This window comes from Cydia amplana, chromosome 10 (genome assembly GCF_948474715.1).
Source record: "Cydia amplana chromosome 10, ilCydAmpl1.1, whole genome shotgun sequence".
Classification (NCBI taxonomy): Eukaryota; Metazoa; Arthropoda; class Insecta; order Lepidoptera; family Tortricidae; genus Cydia; species Cydia amplana.
This window is the reverse complement of record NC_086078.1, coordinates 2,150,515-2,176,292: the sequence shown is the minus strand read 5'-3', so window position 1 is coordinate 2,176,292 and position 25,778 is coordinate 2,150,515. Positions and strand designations below refer to the sequence as shown.

Below are 25,778 nucleotides of genomic sequence, written 5' to 3'. Positions count from 1 at the left end.
GCATTGACTTCGCGTTTGAAGGTTCGGGGATTTGTAGCGCTTTTGGAGCCTTTTTATCCGATTGCAAGCGCCATTTTTGCCGAAAAAGTCACATTTCACATGAAAATATGGCTGAAGATGCGCCATACATCGTATATGTCGCTAAATCAGAAGCTAATGATAGTGCTTTAGAGCACGATATTGCGAGTAAGTTGTTTTGTTTACATTGGTTTGGAAATTCTTTTATCAGCGGTCGTATTCTTGCAATAAGAAAGTAAAGGAGAAGTTTGTTTTATCATTACTTTGTACTCTTTGTAGTGGTAATTTTAAATATATTTAGTTTGTTTTAGATGATGCAGAAGTATACGCCGACGAAGAATATCTTGACTTATGTAAGTTTCACTTGGTTTCACAGTGCCTTTTTGTGTTATTTTAGTGACCAGTTGCTGATTAATTCTTGGAACATATTGTATTTTAGCACAAGAAGAAGATGGAAATGATTCTGATGATCCAGCAGAATTACTCAGTAAGTAAAGGTTTAAAAATTTAATGTTAAAAAATCTACCTTGAATTGCTTAGGTCTGAAACTTCTCAAAGATTGACTACAAGAAACCTAACTTTGCAACCGTTTTACTAAATAAATTCCTTATGACGAATGTAAAGTAAATTCAAACTTTTCAGATGATGTGGATATGTTGGATGATCCCGGACCCTCAATTTCAATCAAGCAAGAAGATGGTGTGATCTCAAGTAAGAATTAGATTCCCATTCATATGAAGGCCCGTCTCCATATTGCGCGGCAAACTATCGAACATTGACTCGCGAGGCAGCCGCGCGCAATGGATACCGGGTTTGCTCGCGAGCCAACTCGATCAGATGGCGTTGGCTTCACTTCACTTTATAGATTTAACTTATAACTTGTCATCATCTTCCTCGCGTTTGTCCCGGCATTTTTTGCCACGGCTCATGAGAGCCTGGGGTCCGCTTCGCAACTAATCCCAGGAATTGGCGTAGGCACTAGTTTTTACGAAAGCGACTGCCATCTGACCTTCCAACCCAGAAACTAGGCCTTATTGTGAGCACTTATTTTTAAAATCATTGCATACAGGTCAGCAAAGAAAATTAAAATTCAATTTTAACTGTAAAATGAATGGATTTACCAGTTTACTTAAAAGAAAAATGATGTTGAAAGAGTTCAGCTGAAATCAAAGAAAATCTAAATTCAACTTGGTCTTTCTTTGGCAGATTTTTTTACCCAAGTAGGGTAATTGCGCTAGTTTCCGTCCATGCTCTAGTTTTCGTCCACTTGACATATTAGCAAATAATATTTTTGATATTTAATTTGCTACTTGCGAAACACAATTTTTACGTAGATAGAAATATTGTTTCCATATTAAGGATTGCAGTAAGTCCAAATTTATGCAGCAATGTAGATTTACATTGATATTTCGTCACTACTGCAAAACTAGAGCTGGACGAAAACTAACGCACCTACCCTATTATGACTCTAACACACTCTACAATCTAACCCTGTTCACATTACAGCTTTACAACTAACCACATTCCGATGGACTCACCAAGCAACCCTCTGCCTCATTGAAGCTTACCAATCCTTCGAAATCTCCTTAGTAAGTGGCGAGTTGAGTATAAGCCAAGTCTGGGACCAAGTTGCCAAGACCCTACACACCCAGGGTCATGCAACCACACCGCAGCAGTGTAAAAACAAGTTTGGAAGTCTGAAACAGATTTATGAGAAGAATAAAGAGCAGGAAATTAACTCCGGTGTGTCGGTGAAGAGATGGATTTACATGGATCTGATGGAGCCGATTATGATGGAGATGGAGAAATATAGGTCATACTCAAACGTAAGTTTTTAGCAACTTTTTATTAACAAAAGAATTTCAGAAGACATTTTTTACACAGTGGTTCAACAATTTTATAGGATTTTGAAAGATTCTGAAAACCTTTTAAGGTTTATTTAGTTGGCTTGGCCCTTCATTCTTGAAAGTTAATCAACAATGAACTACCCAGTACGGCCAGTACAAAAATTAAGAGCTATAAAAGAGTTATGTTTATTTGCGAAGAACAATACAGTAGTCATAAACGAGTACTACTATCGCCATCTGTTGATAATGTTTCGTAAACTACAGTAGCTAAACAACATTCTTGCAATACCAAGTTCATCTTAGCTTTTAACGTGTTTAACGTGTTTGAAATAGTTTTAGTAATAATACAAAAAATAAAATATTTAAACACAAAAGCTAATAGTAATCATTATAGAAAGATTGAAATTGAAGTAAAATAGGGGCACTACTAGTGCCCTCTGTTGGTGAGCGGCAGTAAACTATCTCAGGTTAATAATAATATGAGTACTTTTTATGCTATTGTAATAGCATCATTTTGTTATCAAATACTAGTCTCTGCCTGTGACTTTGTCTGTATTCAGTTGTCGATAAACTAAACATACGGATATACTTGATAATGGTATTTGAAACCCCATTAAATCATTTATAGACTCCTACTAACGCCATCTAGTGTTGAACTTCTGGTATCTAGCTTAGTCTGATTTACATAATTATTTTTCGGACAAAATAACGGAAAGTACCACGGGTTGAGGCAATGAATATATCACACACCTAAAAAAACTGTTTTGGGTGAGTGATAAATTGTTTTACATACTATATAATGTATGTAGTACCTCATGGGGTCAAAACATTTAGCTGAAAATAAAGATAGTTAACGGGAAAAGATTTTATAGGTTACATAGCGACAGTGGCTAATCACATCTTCACAGTTATCTTTAGTTTTCTGTTTTTTTTTTATATTAACTAATAACTTTCGTACTACATATAATGTTCCAGGATGCATGGGACTCACCGAAATGCAAGGATATTAATCAACTTAATATTAATACTGACAATCGAGAGCAAAAAAAGGCAGATGGTAAACGTAAGTAAAATACCCTTTATGCATATGAAATAGACGCTTTGGATTATTGTAGAATACAAATTCTGCAAAAAACTTGATACAAATTCAGTGACTCAACACCAAATAAAATAAAATTTAATATATATATCATATACTGAGTGTTAGTTACTGTAAGTAGCCATCAGTTTCAATATCTTGAAATTAAAAAAGTTTTGAATGATTCACGGTTAGTTTAACTAGACTTATATAGACCGGGATATGAACAAAAACAATCTAGTTTAGTAGTACCACTGTATATATATTTTATGTAAATAAATAGTTTCAAAGTTCATACCAAAACAAATCATTTTTGATGATTTGTTTTGGGATTACAAAAGGTAATCACGGTTCATATCCCGGTCGTATATAAGTCTAATTAAGAAAGTTCCATTAAACCACAAAACATGCTATGTCTCGCTATAAATAAATACTTTGTTACTTTTCAGAGACCGCACAAAACATATACAAATGGGACAACCCAGACGTCCTCTCCCTAATAGACCTGTACCGCAAATACCAAGGCGCGCTCGACTCTGGATCCATATCACAAAAAGTACTCTTCAGACTTGTTGAGAAAGACATGCAGAAAAAAGGTTTCAATGTTACCGCCACACAATGCATGGTTAAGTTTCATTCTCTGAAGAAAACCTATAAGAGTATAAAAGAGTATAATCAGGTGAATAAGTTGATACCGAGGAGATGGAGGTACTACGATTTGATAGATTCGATAATACATGGGACGCCGGACAATTCTAACTATGATCCTTTGGAGGTGTCAGAAACGTTGGCGGAAATTAGTGAGTTTATTTATTTACTGTCCAATATTTTGTTATACCGTTATATAGTTTGTCAAAGGACTGTCTCATTTCAAACATTCTTATCGACTGACAAATTGGTTTGAGCAACTGTAGTTCGATAAACCAAGATAAACTAATTTTTAGCAAATAAATCCTTACATTGCTTGAACGGCACGCAGTTTAGAAGCAAAATTAGTACCAACATTTGTCGCTAGATGTCGCTGTGCTGGTCCAGTGGAAATCGTACATCGCGGTGTTAAGATTTTTCTCGCCGTAATGACCCTCGCGCCCTAACGTTGTTAACTCATACTTACCTGGCGTAGGGGACACCGTGATCAAGAAGGCGGTTCCCCCAGGGCGAGACTCTCCCATTGCACTGCGGTTGGGTTGACCCTTGCGATTATCCCTAATGTGGATAACTCGGACGCGTTATTTTTGGTAGTGGGGACTGCGTACGCGCCGTCCCCCCCTAAATTTGAAAATGTAGAAATTAAAATGAATCGACAGTATTTAAATTTTGAAGGTTAGGGTCGAGTCACTTCGTAAAAACTAGTGCTTAATGCCTATGCCAATTCTTGAGATTAGTTGCCAAGCGGACCCCAGGCTCCCATGAGCCGCCGGGACAACGCGAGGAAGATGATGGTCGACTCACTGTGACCACACTTAAAGTTATGATTTATTTCCGTCTAATGCTGCGTTTCGTACATAACTCTTAAAAGAAAATATTACTATACTATTCCACCTATTAAGTCATACTATATTACTTTCAGAATCCGAAGAAGCTACGTTTTCCCATATCTTCAAATGGAGTCGGAGATCCATAGAGATACTAGTCAACGCATACCGGGAGTACCGACCGCCTTTACACGACACCAAGGCCACTCGGCAGAAAGTTTGGCAAATCGTCGTCCAGAAACTTCGCAAAGGAGGCTACAATGTTTCCATCGTTCAATGTAGAAGTAAGATATCAGGGATGTTGAAATTGTATAGGAAAAATAAGTCTGGAGCGGGCGGTAGAGCGTGGAACACACGCGGTGGATGGTATTCCAAGCTTATAGACTCTCTAGTAGAGAAACCTAAAATTTTGCAAAGAGAACCTCCTAAAAGACTGCCTGAGACGCCTCGGAGGCCGGATAATGTATTAGAACAGCTGATTATTTGCGAAGAGAACAGGGAAAGGCGACATATTGAGAATATGGAACAGAGACAACAGTTGATAGATTTAATGGGACAATTGTTAGAAAGGCTGAGTTGACTGACTAAAACGCTTTAGATGGAGTGGAATATACATTTTTTGAAGGTACTTCTATTTTTATTATTGTACAACTATCAGTAAACACCTACGTCACTATGTTTTTGTCAAATGTATTAGTTTCACGGTTAAAACCTCATGATACTCGCCAAAACTGGCAGGCAACATGCAATCGTTTAATTTGTTTTTATTTCTGTGCCAATTTGTCATCCACAACGTAACTTTTATTTGGCATATAGTTAATAATAGTACGTATCACTCGGTATGATTAAAGTTGATTCATTTAATCAGGAACTAACGTTTTTAGTAATTAGTCATGATGTCATGCACTGAAACTTAGTACCAACATTTGGCGTTAGATGGCGCTGCGCAGGCGCGGTGGAAATCGTACATCGCGGTGTTAAGATTTTTCTCCCTATAACGACCCTCGCGCCTTAACTTTATGATCTCATACTTACCTGGCGTAGGGGACACCGTGATCAAGAAGGCGGTTCCCCCAGGGCGAGACTCTCCCATTGCACTGCGGTTGGGTTGACCCTTGCGATTATCCCTAATGTGGATAACTCGGACGCGTTATTTTTGGTAGTGGGGACTGCGTACGCGCCGTCCCCCCGCTCTAAATTTGGAAATGTAGAAATTAAGATGATTTAGAGTAGACTGTATTAAATTTTATTTAAGGGTCGACTCTCTTCATAAAATCTAATCTAGCGCTGTCCCCCCCTTTATATCCGAAAATCTTTTTAATTACTGGGTTAAGCAGTCTGGGATGCGATTATGTGAGATTCATGGTTTGGTTATTGGTTAACCTCAAAGTATAATGTGAAATCAAATCCATAGTCAACCATATTGTTGTTGCAAAACCAACTGTGTCGTCGGCACCTCGGTAGCTGGTTGCGTCTCAAGATTTATTAGAATTCCCTTCCGATTGTGTAACTGAACTCTTCGTAAATATAAAAAAAAAAACAATCTGAAGTGTGAGGGCGTGGCTAATGCCACCAGTCGGAGGTGAAATTTTGTATAAGGCATAAGCGTGTCAGGAATTATGCAAAATTGAACCCTATTGAAACAAAGTTCAAAATTAGGTGGGATATTCCCTCTGCCTTAAATTAAAGTCGCAAATAACTTCTTAAGATGCGTGACATGCTAAGATTAATATATACCAGCTAGAGTTGGTTTCTTTTTAGGATGACATTAAATCAGTTTTTTTTTGTAACCTAAAAAATCGGGTCGCTCAGGAGTAGCCTCACCAATGCCGGTTGTAATATTTTGCCTTGGTTCAGTCTCCGCCCGAGTTTAACACTCCTCCCATGTGCGTTCGCCACAGGAGGAGGCCTGCTAATGAATATCGACGAGTCGAATTGTTTGATTCGAATAACTCGAACAGACGAGTCAACTCGAATCAAGTTTCCCCGAAACGCGACCTTGGCGAAACGTGCAAACGCAAATCGCTGCGAATTAGGTACAATTGCACAGATAAAGGGTCGAATCAGTCCATTTTGACAACATTTTCCAGCAGTGGGTAGGTATCTGGTCAAATAACAAATGTACGGCTGCCAACCAAACATTTTGATCCGAGTCACAGGGCGGACACGCCATACATCAAAAATCATTTGCGTTTATAATATGTGTGCACGGCACGTCTGTACACGCGTCATTGTGTATGTGTGGGTAAGTCGCTTTACTGAGAGCACGCCAGAAGTCCGCCAGATTCATGTCGCGGGGCGAGCACGAGGCGAGGTATTGCGAGTCGGGGCGGGGCGGTGCGTGGCCGTTCTGTATGATAATACTATTACTTATTCTGTGATCGAGTCAACTCTAATCGGCGGTCGAATCAACTCGAATTGGAAAAAGTAGACTAATAGACGAGTAGACTAAGTCCTAAGCGCATGTGCAAGCTACGCGCCTGCGCGCAGTTATCGACGAGTCCGGGGCTGGTTAGTGTGCCGCCAGCCGCAGCATGGACGTGCCGCCTCAAACCCAGGGTCCCGCGGCGCGGCCGCTCGTCAACCCTGACGAGTATGGCGAGGTCGACACCTCCAGGTACACACTTTACCACTGAGACTTCACTTTTTAGTTCTATATGAAGATCGTAACCTAAGATATTAAGCTCGTAAAATACTATCTCTTCAACGGTTTCGATTTTGGAGCTACGTAAACATGCGCAGAGCGCTTCCTAAAAAAACTTAAAAAATAATTTACAAAAACCAGTAATGTTTATTCTGAAATAGAAAACAATTGACATGAGACATGCCTTCACTAGAAGCACTTGTCGCAGTAAACCTTCGTTTCGAGCGATACCGATTATCTCTCTCGTCCAATAAGTATTAAATAAAAAGAGACGGATAGTTCGACTAAGACACACGAAGCCAGATTAACCAGAGCTTTAGGTATTAGTCAGAATACCTAGACACATTCGTTATGTAAACAATTAAATAAACATTACGTTAATCTTCTCATTATCTCTTCTCTTCTCATTCAAATATGCAATTCTAAAGTACCTGTCGACAAAAATTCAGATATCAGGGACCGAACTTATATAATGGCTCCACATTAAACCTCGGGCGAGACCTCAGCGCAACCAAAATTTTGATTAATAAGTTCTGTAACTTATTACCTACTCTATCTGAAGTTGTCCTAGTATAGTGAACCTTTAAATTGGTAAAAATCGCAAATACGTTCAAGATACCCAATAAAATGTTATAGAGACGCCTACGGAGTGCCTAAATTCGATATCCAAAATCCCAACATTTGACCGGGGATACAAAATAGGTAGATAACTTAATTTAAAAAAAACTTCCACGCCGAGAGTTCTAGCCGTACCTAAAACCTTACAATAGATAATCACAATATTATGTTTAATACTTACACACATGTAACGTAAGATTGTTTAGCCATTTTGGCTACGGAACTCTAAAAACCGGCCAAGTGCGAGTCGGACTCGCGCACGGAGGGTTCCGCACCATCAACAAAAAATAGAGCAAAAAAATCGTGTTTGTTGTATGGGAGCCCCCCTTAAATATTTATTTTATTTTTACTATTTTTAGTATTTGTTGTTATAGCGGCAACAGAGATACATCATTTGTGAAAATTTCAACTGTCTAGCTATCGCGGTTCATGAGATAGGTACAGCCTGGTGACAGTAGGACGGACGGACGGACAGCGAAGTCTTAGTAATAGGGTCCCGATTTTTACCCTTTGGGTACGGAACCCTAAAAATGAGCAAAACTGAATATATAAACGTCATTTATTTTTACGCCAGTGTTAGTAAACGGCCGTAGTAGTCCCATGCATATTAGTAAACACTCCACTCGAGAGACCTGGCGCACTCAAGTATAAAATAAAATCGAATGTAGATAGTTAAGTAGGTACTGAGCGTGTTAAGCTGTCTATTTATACGTGACTGGGATTAGAATGAGGCTTAGTGGTTGCGCAGTAAGTGCTTCCCATTTGACCCTCAAACTGTAAAGGGCGTGTGCACAAATCACGCGGGGTTTGATAGGGGAGGGGGGGTCACGAAAAAATCACGACAGATTACGTTGGGGTGGGGGGTATAAGGAGACCTCACGTGCATTTTTTTACAGTGAACGAACTAAGAAAAAATACCTACCACATGAGTAGATACTTTTTCTCGGTTTCGTTAAACATAAATCCGCACACGCAATTCACTCCGCACTTCATAATAGCCAATAGCTAGTCTACTTTACGAAATTTTGGAGTCGAATGAATAAAAAAACTACAAAATACACGTGAGGTTATGTAGGGGGAAGGGGGGTTCCAAAACCTCACTAAATATCACCAAGGGGGGAGGGGGGAGTCAAAAAGTAGCCCAAAACACCTCGCGTGATTTGTGCACAACCCCAAAAGCCTGAAGTTACCTACTCCATACCTACAAAAAAATTACAGGCAATTCAAATTAATTTATACTCAGATTAAGATTATCGGCGCATTAGTTTTGTGTTTAGTAGTTATACTGGTCAACCAGATCTAGACAGTAGAAAAAGGCGGCAAATTTGAAAAATGTAGGCGCGAAGGGATATCGTCCCATAGAAAATTTGATTTCACGCCTTTTTTTACTGACAAGATTTGGTTGACCAGCTATAATATGAGTAAGTAATTGCTTAAAAACATATGGTTTAGATCACGGAAACAATCCGTCATTGGCCCCTGTGAGAATCTACGGCTATAGATGCTTGATTTCCACGTTATTATAATAATAATATAAATGTCCCAGGTCTTTGTTCAATGTGCAGTCAAGTGCATCTCACATTTTTAAGCAAAATGTTAGACGCAAATTGGTCAAATATCTAGGATAAGTCGAATACCACCCTTAGGGCCACTTGCACCATACCACTAACCCGGGGTTAAGCGGTTAAAGCGTTAACCAAGTGTCAAATTGTACTGGTAACCATGGTAACTCTGGATTTAACCGAGTAACTCCGGGTTAGTAGAATGGTGCAAGTGGCGCTAGAGAGGGAACACTGGGAAAGTGTCAAATTGTACTAGTTACCATGGTAACTCTGGATTTAACCGAGTAACTCCGGGTTAGTAGAATGGTGCAAGTGGCGCTTAGAGAGGGAACTCTGGGAAAAGCCGGCGGCGCCCCGTCCGGCGCCTTCCAAGAATGATGTTACTTGGCAATGAAATGGGCTTTCGCATGTTACGCGAATGACGTCACGACTTGCATAACAGAGCTCATAACTAGGGTTGCCATACGTCCCGTATATACGGGACTGTCACCGTATTTAAGTATCACGTCCCGTATTTTTACTGGTACCGTTTTTGTCCCGTATTTTGTCGACCGGTCTGGCCTAGTGGGTAGTGACCCTGCCTATGAAGAGTATGAAACCGATGGTCCCGGGTTCGAATCCTGGTAAGGGCATTTATTTGTATGGAGATGCAGATATTTGTTCCTGCGTCATGGTTGTTTTCTATGTACTTATTTAAGTATTTATTTATATATTATATATATCGTTGTCCGAGTACCCATAACACAAGCCTTCTTGAGCTTACCGTGGGGCTTAGTCAATTTGTGTAAAAACGTCCTATAATATTTATTTATTTATTAATAGCGCTCTAGAACAGGTCTCTCCAAACCCCAGCTCCAAACAGCAGAAACCAGGTACAACCCTCGGTGGCCCGCGCGAAAGTTTCTAAGTTTTGAGGCGCAATATGGCCCTAGAATACCACTGTCCCTTATCAGTTCCGACTAATTATGGCAACCCTACTCATAACGCGCGACATTTGAAAACGCGTACAATTATATGCCGTATTTTATACAATAGGATACAATGCAATGAAGCAATTCAAGCAGAGGTAGGAAACAAAATTCGGTCTTACAATACAAAATTCGATGAGTTTTTAGTTCATTAGTAGTTTATAGATTTCATCCGGAATACCGGGCTGCGCTCTCTAAAATTCAATTAAACTCATTCTGACATTGGCGCATAAACCGCCAGGCTCAAATGGGACTATAACTGCTGGCATCCGGATAGGTGGGCTATCATGGGAAGTGGATGCCGGTAGAGAAGCTTTTGACGAGGGCGGGGTAGGCCTAGGCGGAGAACGAAATCGGGAGTTATGGAAAACCAGGCGAGTGGCCTTTGTCCAGTAGTGGGACACTCAAATAGGCTGAAACCAAAGTAGAATATAATCAAAAGTATTTGTGTATCGTTCTACCGATTTCGCCCCTCTTTCTATGGAGAGACGCAATCGTTAGAATAATACACAATTACTTTTGATTATACCAGTAAAGAGTCCTTTTGCGATTCCCTAAGTACTACCCGTCTCATCTCTTTCTTTAATATGGTACACAGCTAGAAACACTATCTGTAGCCGGGGTGCTATGTAAATCGGCTCAAGGACGGAGATGCGTAGCGTCCCGTTTTATTTTTTATTAGCTACGATTCGGGACAACAGTATTACGCTTTACTTAATGCTTTTATTTAAGTAATTAATAGCGTACTTAACATAATCTTTTAGGATGTTTCGTATGCGAGCAGGGGCGTATTTTGAAATTTGGCGCCCCGGGTCAATACGTTTCGCCGCCCCAGAAGTCAAGGAAGAAAAACAAAATGCAATCCGCTAGGGGCGGCATATGCCGCCCCATGCCGCCCCTGAGGGTTGGCGCCTCGGGCCGTGGCCCGGATGGCCCTAGGGTAAATACGCCCCTGTATGCGAGTATAAATTCTCTCTTATGTAACGTAGCAAATGAGGTAGCTATTTATTATATCAAAAAGTTACTAATAACAGTTTATTTCTATACTGTCTGGGATCTGTACCTAATAACTTGTATACAACTCCTTATTTACTTATTCTGCACCGTTACGTGCTTTTCTGCTAAATAAACATTTCATACAGCGCGACGGTCAGTTATACACAATCGGAGCCGAATGAAACTCCCTTAGGTACGGCGCGTACTTTGATTCGCTCTATTACTTAATCATAAACCTCGGTTGACCCCCAATTAAGGTTGTTAGGCACTTCACCCCGAAATAACTCGCGAGCTCGTGACGCCACTGCACAGGGCGCATGCGTCTCCGAACCGAACCCGAGTGGTAACGGAACGGAAACGGAATCACGGCGGAACACTCGTTAGGCTGTAAAGTGAGTTTGACGATGTTAGTTTATGGTTCATCTTGATCTTGGTTGAAGGCAGAAGATTCTCATTAGGTTAGGATAACGACGTTTAATTTTCTTTAGTCTTATCGATATTCGTGAAATCTACTCAAAGGTTAACTGGAAGAAATCCCTTAAAGGGATAAGTTCGCCTTTGTACTGCCTATCCTGTGCCATAAATTTGTGTTTTGTGTTTTGTACAATACAGAGTTTATACATACATAACACTATTAAAACGGATTAATTCGCGTATATTGAATTTATACTATAGTTCGTTTTTTTAGCATTAGAAAAAAGGTAAACAATCTTGACGTGTCTTTTAATTGAAAAACACTTTTTAAGAATAAGTCACGGTAAGTATGTAACAATTATGAATCTAATACGATCATTTATATTCTTTTGCTTTCATAAGTAATAGTTATTGATTTTTAAAAAGCTTTTTTCAATTAAAAGACATGTTAAGATCGCTTACCTTCTTTCTAATGCTAAAAAAAACGAACTATACATCCCGACGTTTCGAACACTTTACAGCGTTCGTGGTCAATGCGTGACTGAGGACCACCTTTATTTCCTGAGTAACTTATCGATATTCTTTAAAACTAAGAAAATCACTTAAACCTCCTGTTGAAGTCCTAAAGGAGCATCAACCAGATTTATTACACGTCTTACTAGCGCGCCATTGGCGAATAGTTTATAAAAAGTACCTATAGGTACATATAGTACCTATAGGTACGATGTGCAGCTGGCGTTCAAGCGTAGTGTACGCTTTTAACGCCAGGTTCAAATCGTAGGTAGGTACTATTACTACTATTTACACATCGGAAGTTAGTCAGTCTTTCGCAAACTGTGCGTATGTGGCGCGGGCACTGCGGATTCCCCAGATTTTGACACCAGACCTTATAACAAATAATATGTTACAGGTATCCGGAGCCGAAGGAAGCCACGCACAAGGTCCGCGGCCGCAGCGATGTGTTGGAAATGCTCTGCGGCGCCGGCGCCGTGGATCCCGAGCTCCTTACCGTGAAGACCTTCTACTTTTTCTTCTACTCCGCGTTCGGCTCGCTTTTCCCCCTCATGGGCGTCTACTTCAAACAGATGGGGATGAACGCTGGCCAATGCGGACTGCTTATAGGCACGAGGCCGTTTGTGGAGTTCCTATCAGCTCCCTTCTGGGGTGGTTTAGCTGACCGCTGGCGTAAAGGAAGGACTCTACTTTTAGCGTCGCTGGCTGCATGGATTGTCTTCACGCTGCCGTTAAGCTGGGTGCAGCCCGGAGCGGTGGCGTGTGTGGTGCCTCGGAACGCGACTAGCTACGATCTGTTGCCGCCGCGTTACGATGATACGATGGCGCCGTCTAGTGCGGTTGCGAGATCTTTCCACGGGCCGACTACCTCTGCCGCCGCTGGCTCGGCCGGGAGTCCGCTCCCCGTGTCTGACGCTTACAATTACAACCCGGCGCAGAACGCTGACTGGGTGACACCGCTCCACTCGTCCATTGTGTACCGCACGGCTGACATCCAGAAGACATTTTTCTTACTTCTGCTGCTGGTTATGGTGGGCGAGTTCTTCAGCGCGCCGGCCATTACGCTTGCTGATTCTGCCGTTATTACTCTGCTCGGAGAAGATGCTGACAGGTAAGCATACATCGTGAGCCACTATTAAGCTTTGGGCCTTGCTTAAAATAAAAGATGATGTCCCAGAATCCTGAAGAAGATCCAGATCCAGAAGTTGTGTTCCATATCTTGGTTGAGTGTGTTCGAAACGAGGCTGAGAGGGTAAATTTCATGCAAAAATACAATTGTAATTTATATGACATAGGTGAAGCTAACATAATTTTAACCATCCCACAATCAAAAAAGGCATTAAGCATAGATATAGGTGAACCAGGATCTATTGAGGGTGCGCCATGTTACGGAAATTTGTTGGTACTAATTTCTAGCAATGGCAACAATTTTAATAGAGACAAACCAAAGAAAGTCTGCAGCGCTAGATTAAAAGTAGTTTTTAAAAATCAGTATGCGACAACACCACAGAAAATGGATTAAATAGTCTTGATACTTGTGAAATTTCTACCATATTTACCGTCTATGAAAAAATTAAGCTGTATGCACAGCTTAATTTTTATGGTAAAATAAATTTTATTCCAACAATAGATGTCACTATTAATATGTAGACATATACTAATATTGATAAATAATATTGGGAGAATGTGACATTTGGCTTCATCAAAATTAATAAGCTTTTGTAATATCCGCGACGGCGGTAAATAGGTACAGAGGGCCTACCGCGAACACCGAAGTTCTCAATATGCGAGCATCTTTCTCTTTTACTCCCATTAAGGCGTAATTAGATTGACAGAGAAATTGCCCGCAATTTGCGAACTAAAGTTTTCGGAAAAACGAAATAAACCATTAAAACAATAAACATATATTAAAAATTAATTTTAGCTTTAACTAGTAGGTACCCATGCCGTGAGCATAAGCATGGAGGTTGTGGGTTCGAGCGCAAAACCCGGCTAGTACCAATGAGTTTCTCGAAATGTTAGAGGAAGTTCATAAGTATGCCTATACCTATTAGGTGTGTTCAATTTGCTGTGAAACCTTAGTCTAAACCAATATTATATTATCTAAGTAGGTACATATGGTGAAGTATTAAGATGTTTCATTCCACTTACCCGTCATCAACTCCAAATTTTGTAAACATTGTCGTTTTTCAGCTTGAATCGCCTCGTGCTGACTTTTTACAAGTGTAAAATTATTCGTCATGCGGAAAAGTAACTCCCGCACGCCGGTTTTGTAAGGTTTCGCCATGTTTATTCCGTTCATCACAAAACACAATGAATATTTAAACGATTTTGACAAACACATACCATAGTGCATGACGTTTACTGACTGCTTAAAAAACATTGCCATATGTAGTTTTTTAATTCGATGTCAAATTATTGCGCTGCAGACTTTCTTTGGTTTGTCTCTAATAGACAACATCTACCCTCTATGATAGTTGTCAATATTGACAATGTAAACATTGCTTTGTCTAGTTTCGTGTGAATTATTATTAGACTGCAATAATCATGCCGAAAGTTTTAGATTTTACAGAGAATAAAGTTGTAAATAGTGTATATAGTTATTTATTGGAAAAAAAACGTGCGGGAGAGAAATTTCTTCCATTAGAAAACATAACGAAATTAGCATCTGAATTGACGGGTAAGTTTCAAACTTATGGACAAATGTCACTATAACCTAACCTAAAAAAAAGAAAACAAAAAAAAGAAAATTGACTTTACGCTATTCATTTTATCTAAATCGAGTCAGCCATTTAAGCGTAAAAACCGAAGAAATATCCAAAACATCAAACTTCGCACTTATTAAAGTGGTCGGAATAAAACAAAAATCATCTGCCAATTTCCATTGTCCCCACTATACAAATTGTTGCTATATAAAATTCAAAACGAGCGCCCTCTTGACAATACTCCCAAAGTTCTGGTTTACCTATAATAAGAGTTGATTTGTTTTGCTATATCACAATAAGGGTGACATTTTCAATTGTGAAAAAACCCTTTTTTCTTTAATAAAGATTTAAAAAAAAAAAGCTTTGGGCCTTGCTTAAAATAAAAGACGATGTCCCAGAACCGTGAACACAGAACGGTAACTTTTTGCTCGTGCTAGCCGCAATACTGTCGCCTACCCTACCCCACCCTGACCAAATGCCTCCTATTATAGGTACGGTCATCAACGCATGTTCGGCTCCCTGGGCTGGGGGCTGGCCATGTTCTTCGTGGGCATCGCGTTAGACCACAGCACGGCCTTCAGCTCGCACCCGTGCGGCGGCCCGCAGCGCTATGAGAAGAACTATACCATCTGCTTTGCTACGTTCTCGGTGCTGATGGGCGCTGCTCTTCTTACGGCTGGACAGGTTTGTGTTATATAGATACATTTGGAGATTGATACCTCTGGAAATTCCCACTTAATTGTTTTTTTTTTTACATTATTTTTATATTGTCCCAATGCCCAATCAGTGATCACTCAAGACAAGAACTAGAACCTATCCTCGACCGAGTTAACTGGCATTCGTAAACCTCACAAAACGGGATGAAAATCGATCAGCTCACTAATTGTAATGCTGCTACGATAACCTCGTGTAGGTATGTCAAAAGGAGTCAAGACACCGGTTTATTATTTCCTACCTACTTTATCCATGGAAATGAGCATTGGTCTTATATATAATTTAATATGTGCAGATCAGATTCAAGTACGAGTTCGCGCCCGAAGTGATAGCGCCCGTAGCCCCGACCACACCTACGCAGGAGGATAAACTCCAACAGCAGTTAGCTGAACAGCTCCAGCTGCCAGGTCTGGACACCAGCGCGCCTCGCTCCGCGCCACAGCCACCGCTGGAACAGGCCAAGGTAAGAGGAACAGAGAGAGAGAGAGAAAGGCTGATAGCTCGAAGTGATAGCGCCCGTAGCCCCGACCACACCTACACAGGAGGATAAACACCAACAGCAGTTAGCTGAACAGCTCCAACTGCCAGGTCTGGACACCAGCGCGCCTCGCTCCGCGCCACAGCCATCGCTGGAACAGGCCAAGGTAAGAGGAACAGAGAGAGAGAGAGATAGGCTTATAGCTCGAAGTGATAGCGCCCGTAGCCCCGACCACACCTACGCAGGAGGATAAACTCCAACAGCAGTTAGCTGAACAGCTCCAGCTGCCAGGTCTGGACACCAGCGCGCCTCGCTCCGCGCCACAGCCACCGCTGGAACAGGCCAAGGTAAGAGGAACAGAGAGAAAGAGAGATAGGCTTATAGCTCGAAGTGATAGCGCCCGTAGCCCCGACCACACCTACGCAGGAGGATAAACTCCAACAGCAGTTAGCTGAACAACTCCAACTGCCAGGTCTGGACACCAGCGCGCCTCGCTCCGCGCCACAGCCACCGCTGGAACAGGCCAAGGTAAGAGGAACAGAGAGAGAGAGAGATAGGCTTATAGCTCGAAGTGATAGCGCCCGTAGCCCCGACCACACCTACGCAGGAGGATAAACTCCAACAGCAGTTAGCTGAACAGCTCCAGCTGCCAGGTCTGGACACCAGCGCGCCTCGCTCCGCGCCACAGCCACCGCTGGAACAGGCCAAGGTAAGAGGAACAGAGAGAGAGAGAGATAGGCTTATAGCTCGAAGTGATAGCGCCCGTAGCCCCGACCACACCTACGCAAGAGGATAAACTCCAACAGCAGTTAGCTGAACAGCTCCAGCTGCCAGGTCTGGACACCAGCGCGCCTCGCTCCGCGCCACAGCCACCGCTGGAACAGGCCAAGGTAAGAGGAACAGAGAGAGAGAGAGATAGGCTTATAGCTCGAAGTGATAGCGCCCGTAGCCCCGACCACACCTACGCAAGAGGATAAACTCCAACAGCAGTTAGCTGAACAGCTCCAGCTGCCAGGTCTGGACGCTAGCGCGCCTCGCTCCGCGATTAGCCACCGCTGGAACAGGCCAAGGTAAGAGAAACACAGAGAGAGAGAGAGAGAGAGAGAGAGAGAGTGAAACGGTAAGGCTGATAGCTTGAAGTGACTTCATCATGATCATCATATCAGTCTTTTATCGCCCACTGCTGGTCATAGGCCTCTCTTCGAGTACGCCACATCCCGGTCCTGAGCCAATCTCATCCAGAAGTGTCATCGTCCACCCAACGAGCCAACTGACGCCAGGCACTCCTTTCGTATGACAGCGGCCACCACTCCGTTAACATTTTGACCCACCTGCCATCACTGCCTGGCAACATGTCCCGCACAGCTCCATTAAGTTCGGTAATGACGTATCCGACTTGACTGAGTGACTTCATAGCTCTGACAAACTTTAACAATAACTAGCCGAGCAGGCATCATCGTGGTCTTGATTTGATCATGACTATCATGAGCACATACGTACAGCTTACCAATTACCATATTAATCCCTCGCCGCCCACCGACTAACGGGTCAGCTAAGAGGCAAAATTCAATTCTATTTTTAAAACTCCAAGTTGTTATTTGTTTGGCAAATTTAGATCCCAGGAGTTGCAGAATTAAAGGAAAAGATAACATTAAAGCTCATTTAGACGGTGCGAAAACTCGCATGCGAGTTTCATTACATTGCGGTACCTATTTGATCGGTAGGCTGAATTGGAAGTAACCTCAATAGTCCGCAATGTAACTAAAATCGCATGCGAGATCGCGCGCCGTCTAAATGAGCCCTAAGAAATAGAAAATGAATGATACTGTTTGACGACTGGTCTGGTAGTGACCCTGCCTGTTAAACCGCGGTCCTGGGTTCGAATCCTGGTAAGGGCATTTATTTGTGTGATTAACACAGATATTTGTTCCCGAGTCTTGGGTGTTTTCTATGTATTTAGTGCTTTCGTTGTCTGAGTACCCACAACACAAGCCTTCTTGAGCTTACTGTGGGACATAGTCAATCTGACACTTTAAACTCTCACGTTTTGTACACATATTTAATTACACAAACGGTGCAACTCAGCTGAAACGTCGGAATTAAAGGTAAAAACAATGAAATTATATCGCGGTAGACCCGTTTGTGTAATTAAATATTAGTCAATCAGTGTAAGAACGTCCTATAATATTTATTTATTTATATGACAGGTGTTCGCCCAAACCACGCGCGAGATGCCCGAATGGGTGACGGTGCTGAAGCAGTTCCAAAACGTCCGCGCGGCGTCGTTCCTCTTCGTGGCCTGGTTCATGGGCTTCGGCATCGGCCTCATCTTCACCTTCCTCTTCTGGCATCTGCAGGTAACAGCAACATTATAACCTACACCTTATAGCATTGTAATAAGGTTTAGAATGGGTGACGGTGCTGAAGCAGTTCCAAAACGTCCGCGCGGCCTCGTTCCTGTTCGTGGCCTGGTTCATGGGCTTCGGCATCGGCCTCATATTCACCTTCCTCTTCTGGCATCTGCAGGTAACAGCGACATTCTAACCTACACCTTATAGCATTGTAATAAGGTTTAGAATGGGTGACCGTGCTGAAGCAGTTCCAAAACGTCCGCGCGGCCTCGTTCCTGTTCGTGGCCTGGTTCATGGGCTTCGGCATCGGCCTCATATTCACCTTCCTCTTCTGGCATCTGCAGGTAACAGCAACATTATAACCTACACCTTATAGCATTGTAATAAGGTTTAGAATGGGTGACGGTGCTGAAGCAGTTCCAAAACGTCCGCGCGGCGTCGTTCCTCTTCGTGGCCTGGTTCATGGGCTTCGGCATCGGCCTCATCTTCACCTTCCTCTTCTGGCATCTGCAGGTAACGGCAACATTCTAACCTACACCTTATAGCATTGTAGTCAGTGTTGGCCGAAAGTTAATGCAAATTGAAAATGCTGGCCATTAACCATTATAAATTGAATCGTAAACTATAATCGTCCGATACGGTTTAAGGTTCAATTTATAATGGTTAATGGCCAACATTTTCAATTCGCATTAACTTTCGGCCAACACTGATTGTAGTAAGGTTTAGAATGGGTGACGGTGCTGAAGCAGTTCCAAAACGTCCGCGCGGCCTCGTTCCTCTTCGTGGCGTGGTAACAGAAATCTATGACATTTATTGATTTCAGTGAAGTAACAGAAATCAATAAATGTTAGTCACATTCACACGTTCACTGCGGGATGGGGTCAAAAGACTCCAAACCCCAATCCATTAAAGTACCTATGCTTAGTTATATTACAAGTTTTATTACACTAATTGCCGAAGCGAAGGTGTTCAAGTGATAATAAGGACATGACAGAATCTTTGACACCGACTTCGTACATATTATAAGTCAGCGGGTACAGTTGACATGGACAAAGTTTAATGCATGGGAAACATGACAGGTCGTGGTGACCGCAAGTTGTCCAGCTCCATGTTGTGTCTTGTATAGTTGATCTGTGCCCCTATGTTACTTATGGGGGACTGCAGATAGCTTGCCACGGGGTCTATTTATAGTACGGCTCTTCTGAGGTGAACTTTTCGCTTCAAACCGTAATCTTTCAAACAAAGGCCATTGTCTCTATTATCGCAAAAGCGCTTGCTCCCGACTTGGCACGTGCCAGTATAACATTCATATTGAAAAACAACCGGTATCGTCATAGTATTAAGGTTCAAATTTAATGTCACTGATATTCTAGATATTACGTTTTGGTAGTGTAGGATGATAAACCGCCCCGAAGCGATACGGCGCTCATATTATTTTGATACTTAGTGTGGTGTTAAAAATGAAACGCGGTTATTTATTATATTGTTTTATTTAAATTATTAGCTTGCGGTGGTAAATGTAATAATTTACAAAGGTGCAGCTGCAAGCATTGTTATTTTTTCTTATCTTTAAAATAACGATACTGTGAAATTAGCACCTCTGATGTGATGCCGACGCATAGTAACAATAAAAACACTGATAAGGCAAACGTGGAGCTTTGAAGCGTACAGCTTTTCTAACAAAACGTCACGTGTCAACGGTCAGAAGAAAGGTCGGTTATAATATAAGAAAGAAATTGATTATATCTGATTTTTTTATGACACGATTTTATCTAGTAGTACGTATAACTGTTTATATACCTACACGGAAAAATTTTGATTATACCTATGTTAAACTTATTAATCTTAAATTTACATTGTTACCTTAGATTTTGTTATATAACAAATATACAACGCTTTATCATAAATAACCGTGTTTCATTTTTAACACCACACTAAGTATCAAAATAATATGAGTGCCGTATCGCTTCGGGGCGGTCTATCGTCCTACACTACCAAAACGTAATATATAGAATATCAGTGACATTAAATTTGAACCTTAATACTATGACGATACCGATTGTTTTTCAATATGAATGTTGTACTGGCACGTGCCAAGTCGGGAGCAAGCGCTTTTGCGATAATAGAGACAATGGCCTTTGTTTGAAAGATTACGGTTTGAAGCGAAAAGTTCACCTCAGAAGAGCCGTACTATACTTCTGATTTATATTACAGGATATTGGAGGGTCGCCGACACTGTTCGGCGTGGCGTCCGTCATCAACCACATCTCGGAGATCTTCGCTTATTTCTTCAGCTTCAAGCTGATTACACAAATGGGGCATTTCAAGGTCAGTCCGTTTTCTTGGCGTTTGGTTTTAATCACTTTTGCATCCAAAGTCTCGTCGTTTTTCACAAGGATTTTTGCTACTGGGTATATATTTTCACAAGGATTTTTACAATGGTGTAATTATACAGAATTAATTTGCAGTGCCTTTACAGGGTTCATAGCTTGTTCATCATTCTAATGTAAGACCTTATTGTACATATGAAAGCAATAAATTCCTGAATAAATTATCTTAATTATATTTCTAAGTCTCTCGCGTTTCCCATGTAACGCTTCAATTATTGATTGTACATTTTTTAGATTTCCATCGCAGCCATTTTCTACAATCTGTCTTCGCGCTGTTTAATATGTTATTTCCACACATTTCAATAATGCACTTTTGGACATGTCCATCATCTTCCTCGCGTTGTCCCGGCATTTTGCCACGGCTCATGGGAGCCTGGGGTCCGCTTGGCAACTAATCCCAGTAATTGGCGTGGGCACTAGTTTTTACGAAAGCGACTGCCATCTGACCTTCCAACCAAGAGGGTAAACTAGGCCCGTATTGGGATATACAAAAAACTTTTGGACATGTAAAAGATCTAATATCGGTGTACCTCCAGGTGCTGTGCCTGGGCCTAGCCGGCAACGTGCTGCGCTTCCTCTACATCTCGTGGCTGACCGACCCCTGGTGGGTGCTGCCCTTCGAGTTCGTACAGGGAGTGACCCACGCCGCTGTGTGGGCTGCTTGCTGCTCCTACATCGCTCATCACGCACCACCTGGCTTACGCTCGTCTGCTCAGGGCGTCCTTCAGGTAACTTGTGTGAAGTGTGTTAGGACCCGTGGTGGGTACTGCCCTTCGAGTTCGTACAAGGAGTGACCCACGCCGCTGTGTGGGCTGCTTGCTGCTCCTACATCGCTCATCACGCACCACCTGGCTTACGCTCGTCTGCTCAGGGCGTTCTTCAGGTAACTTGTGTAAAGTGTGTTTAGGACCCGTGGTGGGTGCTGCCCTTCGAGTTCGTACAAGGAGTGACCCACGCCGCTGTGTGGGCTGCTTGCTGCTCCTACATCGCTCATCACGCACCACCTGGCTTACGCTCGTCTGCTCAGGGCGTCCTTCAGGTAACTTGTGTGAAGTGTGTTTAGGACCCGTGGTGGGTGCTGCCCTTCGAGTTCGTACAAGGAGTGACCCACGCCGCTGTGTGGGCTGCTTGCTGCTCCTACATCGCTCATCACGCACCACCTGGCTTACGCTCGTCTGCTCAGGGCGTCCTTCAGGTAACTTGTGTGAAGTGTGTTTAGGACCCGTGGTGGGTGCTGCCCTTCGAGTTCGTACAAGGAGTGACCCACGCCGCTGTGTGGGCTGCTTGCTGCTCCTACATCGCTCATCACGCACCACCTGGCTTACGCTCTTCTGCTCAGGGCGTTCTTCAGGTAACTTGTGTGAAGTGTGTTTAGGACCCGTGGTGGGTGCTGCCCTTCGAGTTCGTACAAGGAGTGACCCACGCCGCTGTGTGGGCTGCTTGCTGCTCCTACATCGCTCATCACGCACCGCCTGGCTTACGCTCGTCTGCTCAGGGCGTTCTTCAGGTAACTTGTGTGAAGTGTGTTTAGGACCCGTAGTGCTGCCCTTCGAGTTCGTACAAGGAGTGACCCACGCCGCTGTGTGGGCTGCTTGCTGCTCCTACATCGCTCATCACGCACCGCCTGGCTTACGCTCGTCTGCTCAGGGCGTTCTTCAGGTAACTTGTGTGAAGTGTGTTTGGGACCCGTGGTGGGTGCTGCCCTTCGAGTTCGTACAGGGAGTGACCCACGCCGCTGTGTGGGCTGCTTGCTGCTCCTACATCGCTCATCACGCACCACCTGGCTTACGCTCGTCTGCTCAGGGCGTTCTTCAGGTAATATGTGTGTTTAGGACCCATGGTGGTATTTCACACAAGGAGTGACCCATTGTTATGATACTTTTTAAATTATAATACATGTATATTAATAGTATTTTATGCAACCGTTGTTTAAGAGGGGTCAAAAAAGGCGAGTATTTTTTGACTCAGTTAAACAACGTTGCATACAATACTTTTTCTACGACCAAGCACTTACTTTGAAAAAAAATTGTAAATTTAACAAATATTTTTCATTCAACAAAAATAATACTTTAAACAAGTGGAATCATATAGGACAGCTAAGATACGCGACCCGGCCACCGCGCCCCACGCCCCGCGGCCGGTTGGTCAGCGACACCTTCTTGTAACTCATGAGGCCCTGGTACTTGCTCTTAGTTAAATTACAATTTTGGACAGATTTTTCTCGATTTTGGCCACAGTAGCCTATGGAGACTAACAAGCAACACTAAGCGGTGTTCGTAGTCTATGGATCTTGCTATATTACGGGTGTCACATGCGCGTTTCTGATTTCTGAAGCAATTTTATTGTTTCTACTAGTTAGTACTCATCTGTCAGAGATGACAATTAAAATTAGGTTGGCAACAATGTATTTCATACAATATTTTTTAAGTCGTGATTACACGAAGTATCGTAAAAGTACCAAAAACATACTGCGTGTATGCACAAATACTTTTTTGGGGAATAGACTAAAGACTTGTCTTGACAACTATAACATTTGTTTAAAGGTGTGTGTACGACCTTTTAAATGACAAATAAAAGTACGGGAGTAGAAAAACTTATTTTAATGAAATGCCCAGGGTCTCCACCACGGTCTCGGGCGTGGCTGCGGCGCTGTCCTCGGCGGCGTGGCGGTCGCCAAGTGGGGCACCACCCGGACCTTCGCCGGCTACGGCATTCTGTGCGGGTTCGCACTCGCTGGATTCGCTTTCCTTAACTTCCGGGAAGAGGTGAGTCATCATCATATGAACCGAAAGATGACCAGTATTAAGGATGACTCACGCTAGACCGGGCCGTGCCCGGGCCGAGGCGTTCGACATGTGATCATTTGTCACGTGGTGCTTTCCATAGATAACGAAGCGCCGGAAGCTCCGGCTCAGTATAGCGTGAGTCAACCTTAATACTATTATCCAACAGCGGTCATAATGGTCCTCTTCTTTATATATTGTCATATAGCATCTTCACAGCACCTTCATGCGCTGCTGCCCTTATTCAAAGGTTCCCAATAATCCTAATCAGATGGTTGTAGATCATTCTGTGATAGCGTCTTATTAAACTGGTCCAGTCCAGCTCTAGTGTAGATATTTTAGTTGAATCTGTGGAGGGCATCTTGTGCATTTGAGCTTAAAGAACCACCAGACCAATATAGTCATGAACGATGTGTTATTTTATAAGTTGAGGAAATTGATCTTAATACAACGATATACTTCACACTTCACAGATTGTTTACTTGCAACATTTTGGTACTACTACAACTAAATTGTATGATTTCCAGGCCAATGTAGAAGGGGATATGGATGAAGAAGCCCGCGCCGTGGCCGAGGCGGGCGTGCTGGCGCCGCACGGAGTCCCCTCCAACCCCATCCCTCGCGCGCTCTCGTCTACTCGTCTGTCCGACCTCAGCCATCATGATTCATACGGAGCCACACAAGTAAGTGCATCACCATTTGAAGTTTATAAAAAAAGCAAACTTTTAAAAATCCAATGTGAACTGTCACCCTTTTTAACACTCTTAGGTCTAAGCTTTGCACCTACAGGCCTAAAGGGGCCCACTGATTACCAGTCCGCCGGACGATCCTGTCAGTTGTTCGGAGCTGTCAACTTTTTGTTCTAACTGACAGGCCGATATCGTCCGGCGGACTGTTAATCAGGGGCCCCTTAAGACATTAATCCCTACTATACAAAATATGAAAAAGTTATGTAAATAAGTACGAATAGAAAGTTTAGAAAGCTTTATAGAAAATTATAGTTTATTAAAACCAGAGCAAAGCGGTTTTAGGAAAAGGAAATTCACAACATGACCCTTCTTTCAGCTTTATGATAGAATCACCAAATGTATTGATCACGACATACCTGACTCTGATAGGTATGTCAAAGGCGTTTGACACATTACGCCACCCTTTAGAAAATCTTCACAAGTACTTACTCCCGGAACTTAATCCTGGATTGAAAGCAATCTACACGCATTGAACAAAAAACAATGCAACATATAAGTACAAGTACATTTAGAACTAGATACAAGTATAACCAACATATATGGTGTACCTCAGGGAAGTTTTTCTGACCCTTATTGTTCCTACTATAATATTACGACAACGGCGATATACGATATACAACAACAATATTCGAAGGTAGAATCCCGCACTTATCTACAAATGTAATAGGCTACATGACTATTTTTTTTTATGGTATCAATCGATCGGGTTTGTTTTTAGGATCAAATGTCTATATGGGACCCATTGCATTAAAGTAACACAAAAGTCAGAAATTGTAGTCAAAGGCCGACAGTCGCACTTCACTCGCGAAACGCCCTATACAAAACGGCCAGAGGCCGTGACATCATCGCCCATCTTGTAGTATGGACAAAACGAGAAAATTGCGTTTTTGTCGGTGAAATATTGCGTTTATGTATATAGTTGCTATACAATATTTTTTTGGACGAAATGTAAGGAATCGAATGGTACCCTTACTTTTATCGTTTTTGGAAGTTAAAAGAAAACTTAAATTTTGAAACTTTCAGGTCCTGTATTTTTGTAATTTTTTATTTTAATATCCACATTATTGTGATAAATTGCTCGTTTGCTGTCTATTTTACTAGATTTTGTTATAAAATTCAACATGTGTCATCATCCCTATTGGCAGAACTACGCCGGCGAGGCGAGCCTCGGCGTGCCGGGGCAGGGGCAGGCTGTAGCGGCGCGCGGCCCGGCCAACCCCTTCCTGCAGGACGCGACCGGCGGCTACAGGTAAACACCACCCAAGGCGACTACACGGCCGCTGAACTATTCCGTAGCTCAAACTGTTTGTATGGAATCGAGTCTTACACCATTAAGGCTCAGTTTCAATTGGTCGATATCATAGAGAAATATAATAAGACAAGAGTGCTCACTCCACCACTTCAGACTATTAATTTCAGTGTCTACATCTAGCATCGAGTAGCGGAACTATCAGTAATGCTACTTGACAATAGAT

The 25,778-nt window shown here is 42.4% G+C and overlaps 2 protein-coding genes and 2 non-coding genes across 4 annotated transcripts; all 4 read left to right on the top strand.

Annotated features, from left to right (window-relative positions):
- The first annotated feature begins 40 nt into the window (after positions 1-40).
- LOC134651763 (uncharacterized) lies at positions 41-5,008 on the top strand. Its single transcript, XM_063506866.1, has 8 exons — positions 41-186; positions 330-371; positions 458-505; positions 661-729; positions 1,525-1,844; positions 2,841-2,928; positions 3,393-3,743; positions 4,514-5,008. The coding sequence occupies exons 1-8, from the start codon at positions 108-110 to the stop codon at positions 4,996-4,998; spliced, it is 1,482 nt and encodes a 493-aa protein (XP_063362936.1). The 5' UTR covers positions 41-107; the 3' UTR covers positions 4,999-5,008.
- On the top strand, positions 4,050-4,211 carry LOC134651873 (U1 spliceosomal RNA). The gene has a single exon (XR_010097139.1). It is a non-coding gene; the product is annotated as a U1 spliceosomal RNA (small nuclear RNA).
- A 437-nt stretch (positions 5,009-5,445) lies between the features above and the next one.
- Positions 5,446-5,607, top strand: LOC134651874 (U1 spliceosomal RNA). The gene has a single exon (XR_010097140.1). It is a non-coding gene; the product is annotated as a U1 spliceosomal RNA (small nuclear RNA).
- Positions 5,608-6,916: 1,309 nt separating this feature from the next.
- Positions 6,917-25,610, top strand: LOC134651484 (major facilitator superfamily domain-containing protein 6). The gene is made up of 10 exons (XM_063506598.1): positions 6,917-7,035; positions 12,531-13,244; positions 15,330-15,522; positions 15,848-16,015; positions 18,238-18,387; positions 20,596-20,709; positions 21,308-21,499; positions 23,387-23,536; positions 24,082-24,237; positions 25,449-25,610. The coding sequence occupies exons 1-10, from the start codon at positions 6,953-6,955 to the stop codon at positions 25,554-25,556; spliced, it is 2,028 nt and encodes a 675-aa protein (XP_063362668.1). The 5' UTR covers positions 6,917-6,952; the 3' UTR covers positions 25,557-25,610.
- The last annotated feature ends 168 nt before the right edge of the window (positions 25,611-25,778 follow it).

Excerpts from the sequence above, each read along its gene's own strand:
- LOC134651484 (XM_063506598.1), top strand. The coding sequence starts at position 6,953 with ATGGACGTGCCGCCTCAAACCCAGGGTCCCGCGGCGCGGCCGCTCGTC. Across the intron at positions 7,036-12,530 it reads GGCGAGGTCGACACCTCCAG|GTATCCGGAGCCGAAGGAAG; the intron begins GTACACACTTTA and ends AATATGTTACAG. Across the intron at positions 13,245-15,329 it reads CTCGGAGAAGATGCTGACAG|GTACGGTCATCAACGCATGT; the intron begins GTAAGCATACAT and ends CTCCTATTATAG.
- LOC134651763 (XM_063506866.1), top strand. The coding sequence starts at position 108 with ATGGCTGAAGATGCGCCATACATCGTATATGTCGCTAAATCAGAAGCT. Across the intron at positions 1,845-2,840 it reads AATATAGGTCATACTCAAAC|GATGCATGGGACTCACCGAA; the intron begins GTAAGTTTTTAG and ends ATAATGTTCCAG. Across the intron at positions 3,744-4,513 it reads AGAAACGTTGGCGGAAATTA|AATCCGAAGAAGCTACGTTT; the intron begins GTGAGTTTATTT and ends TATTACTTTCAG.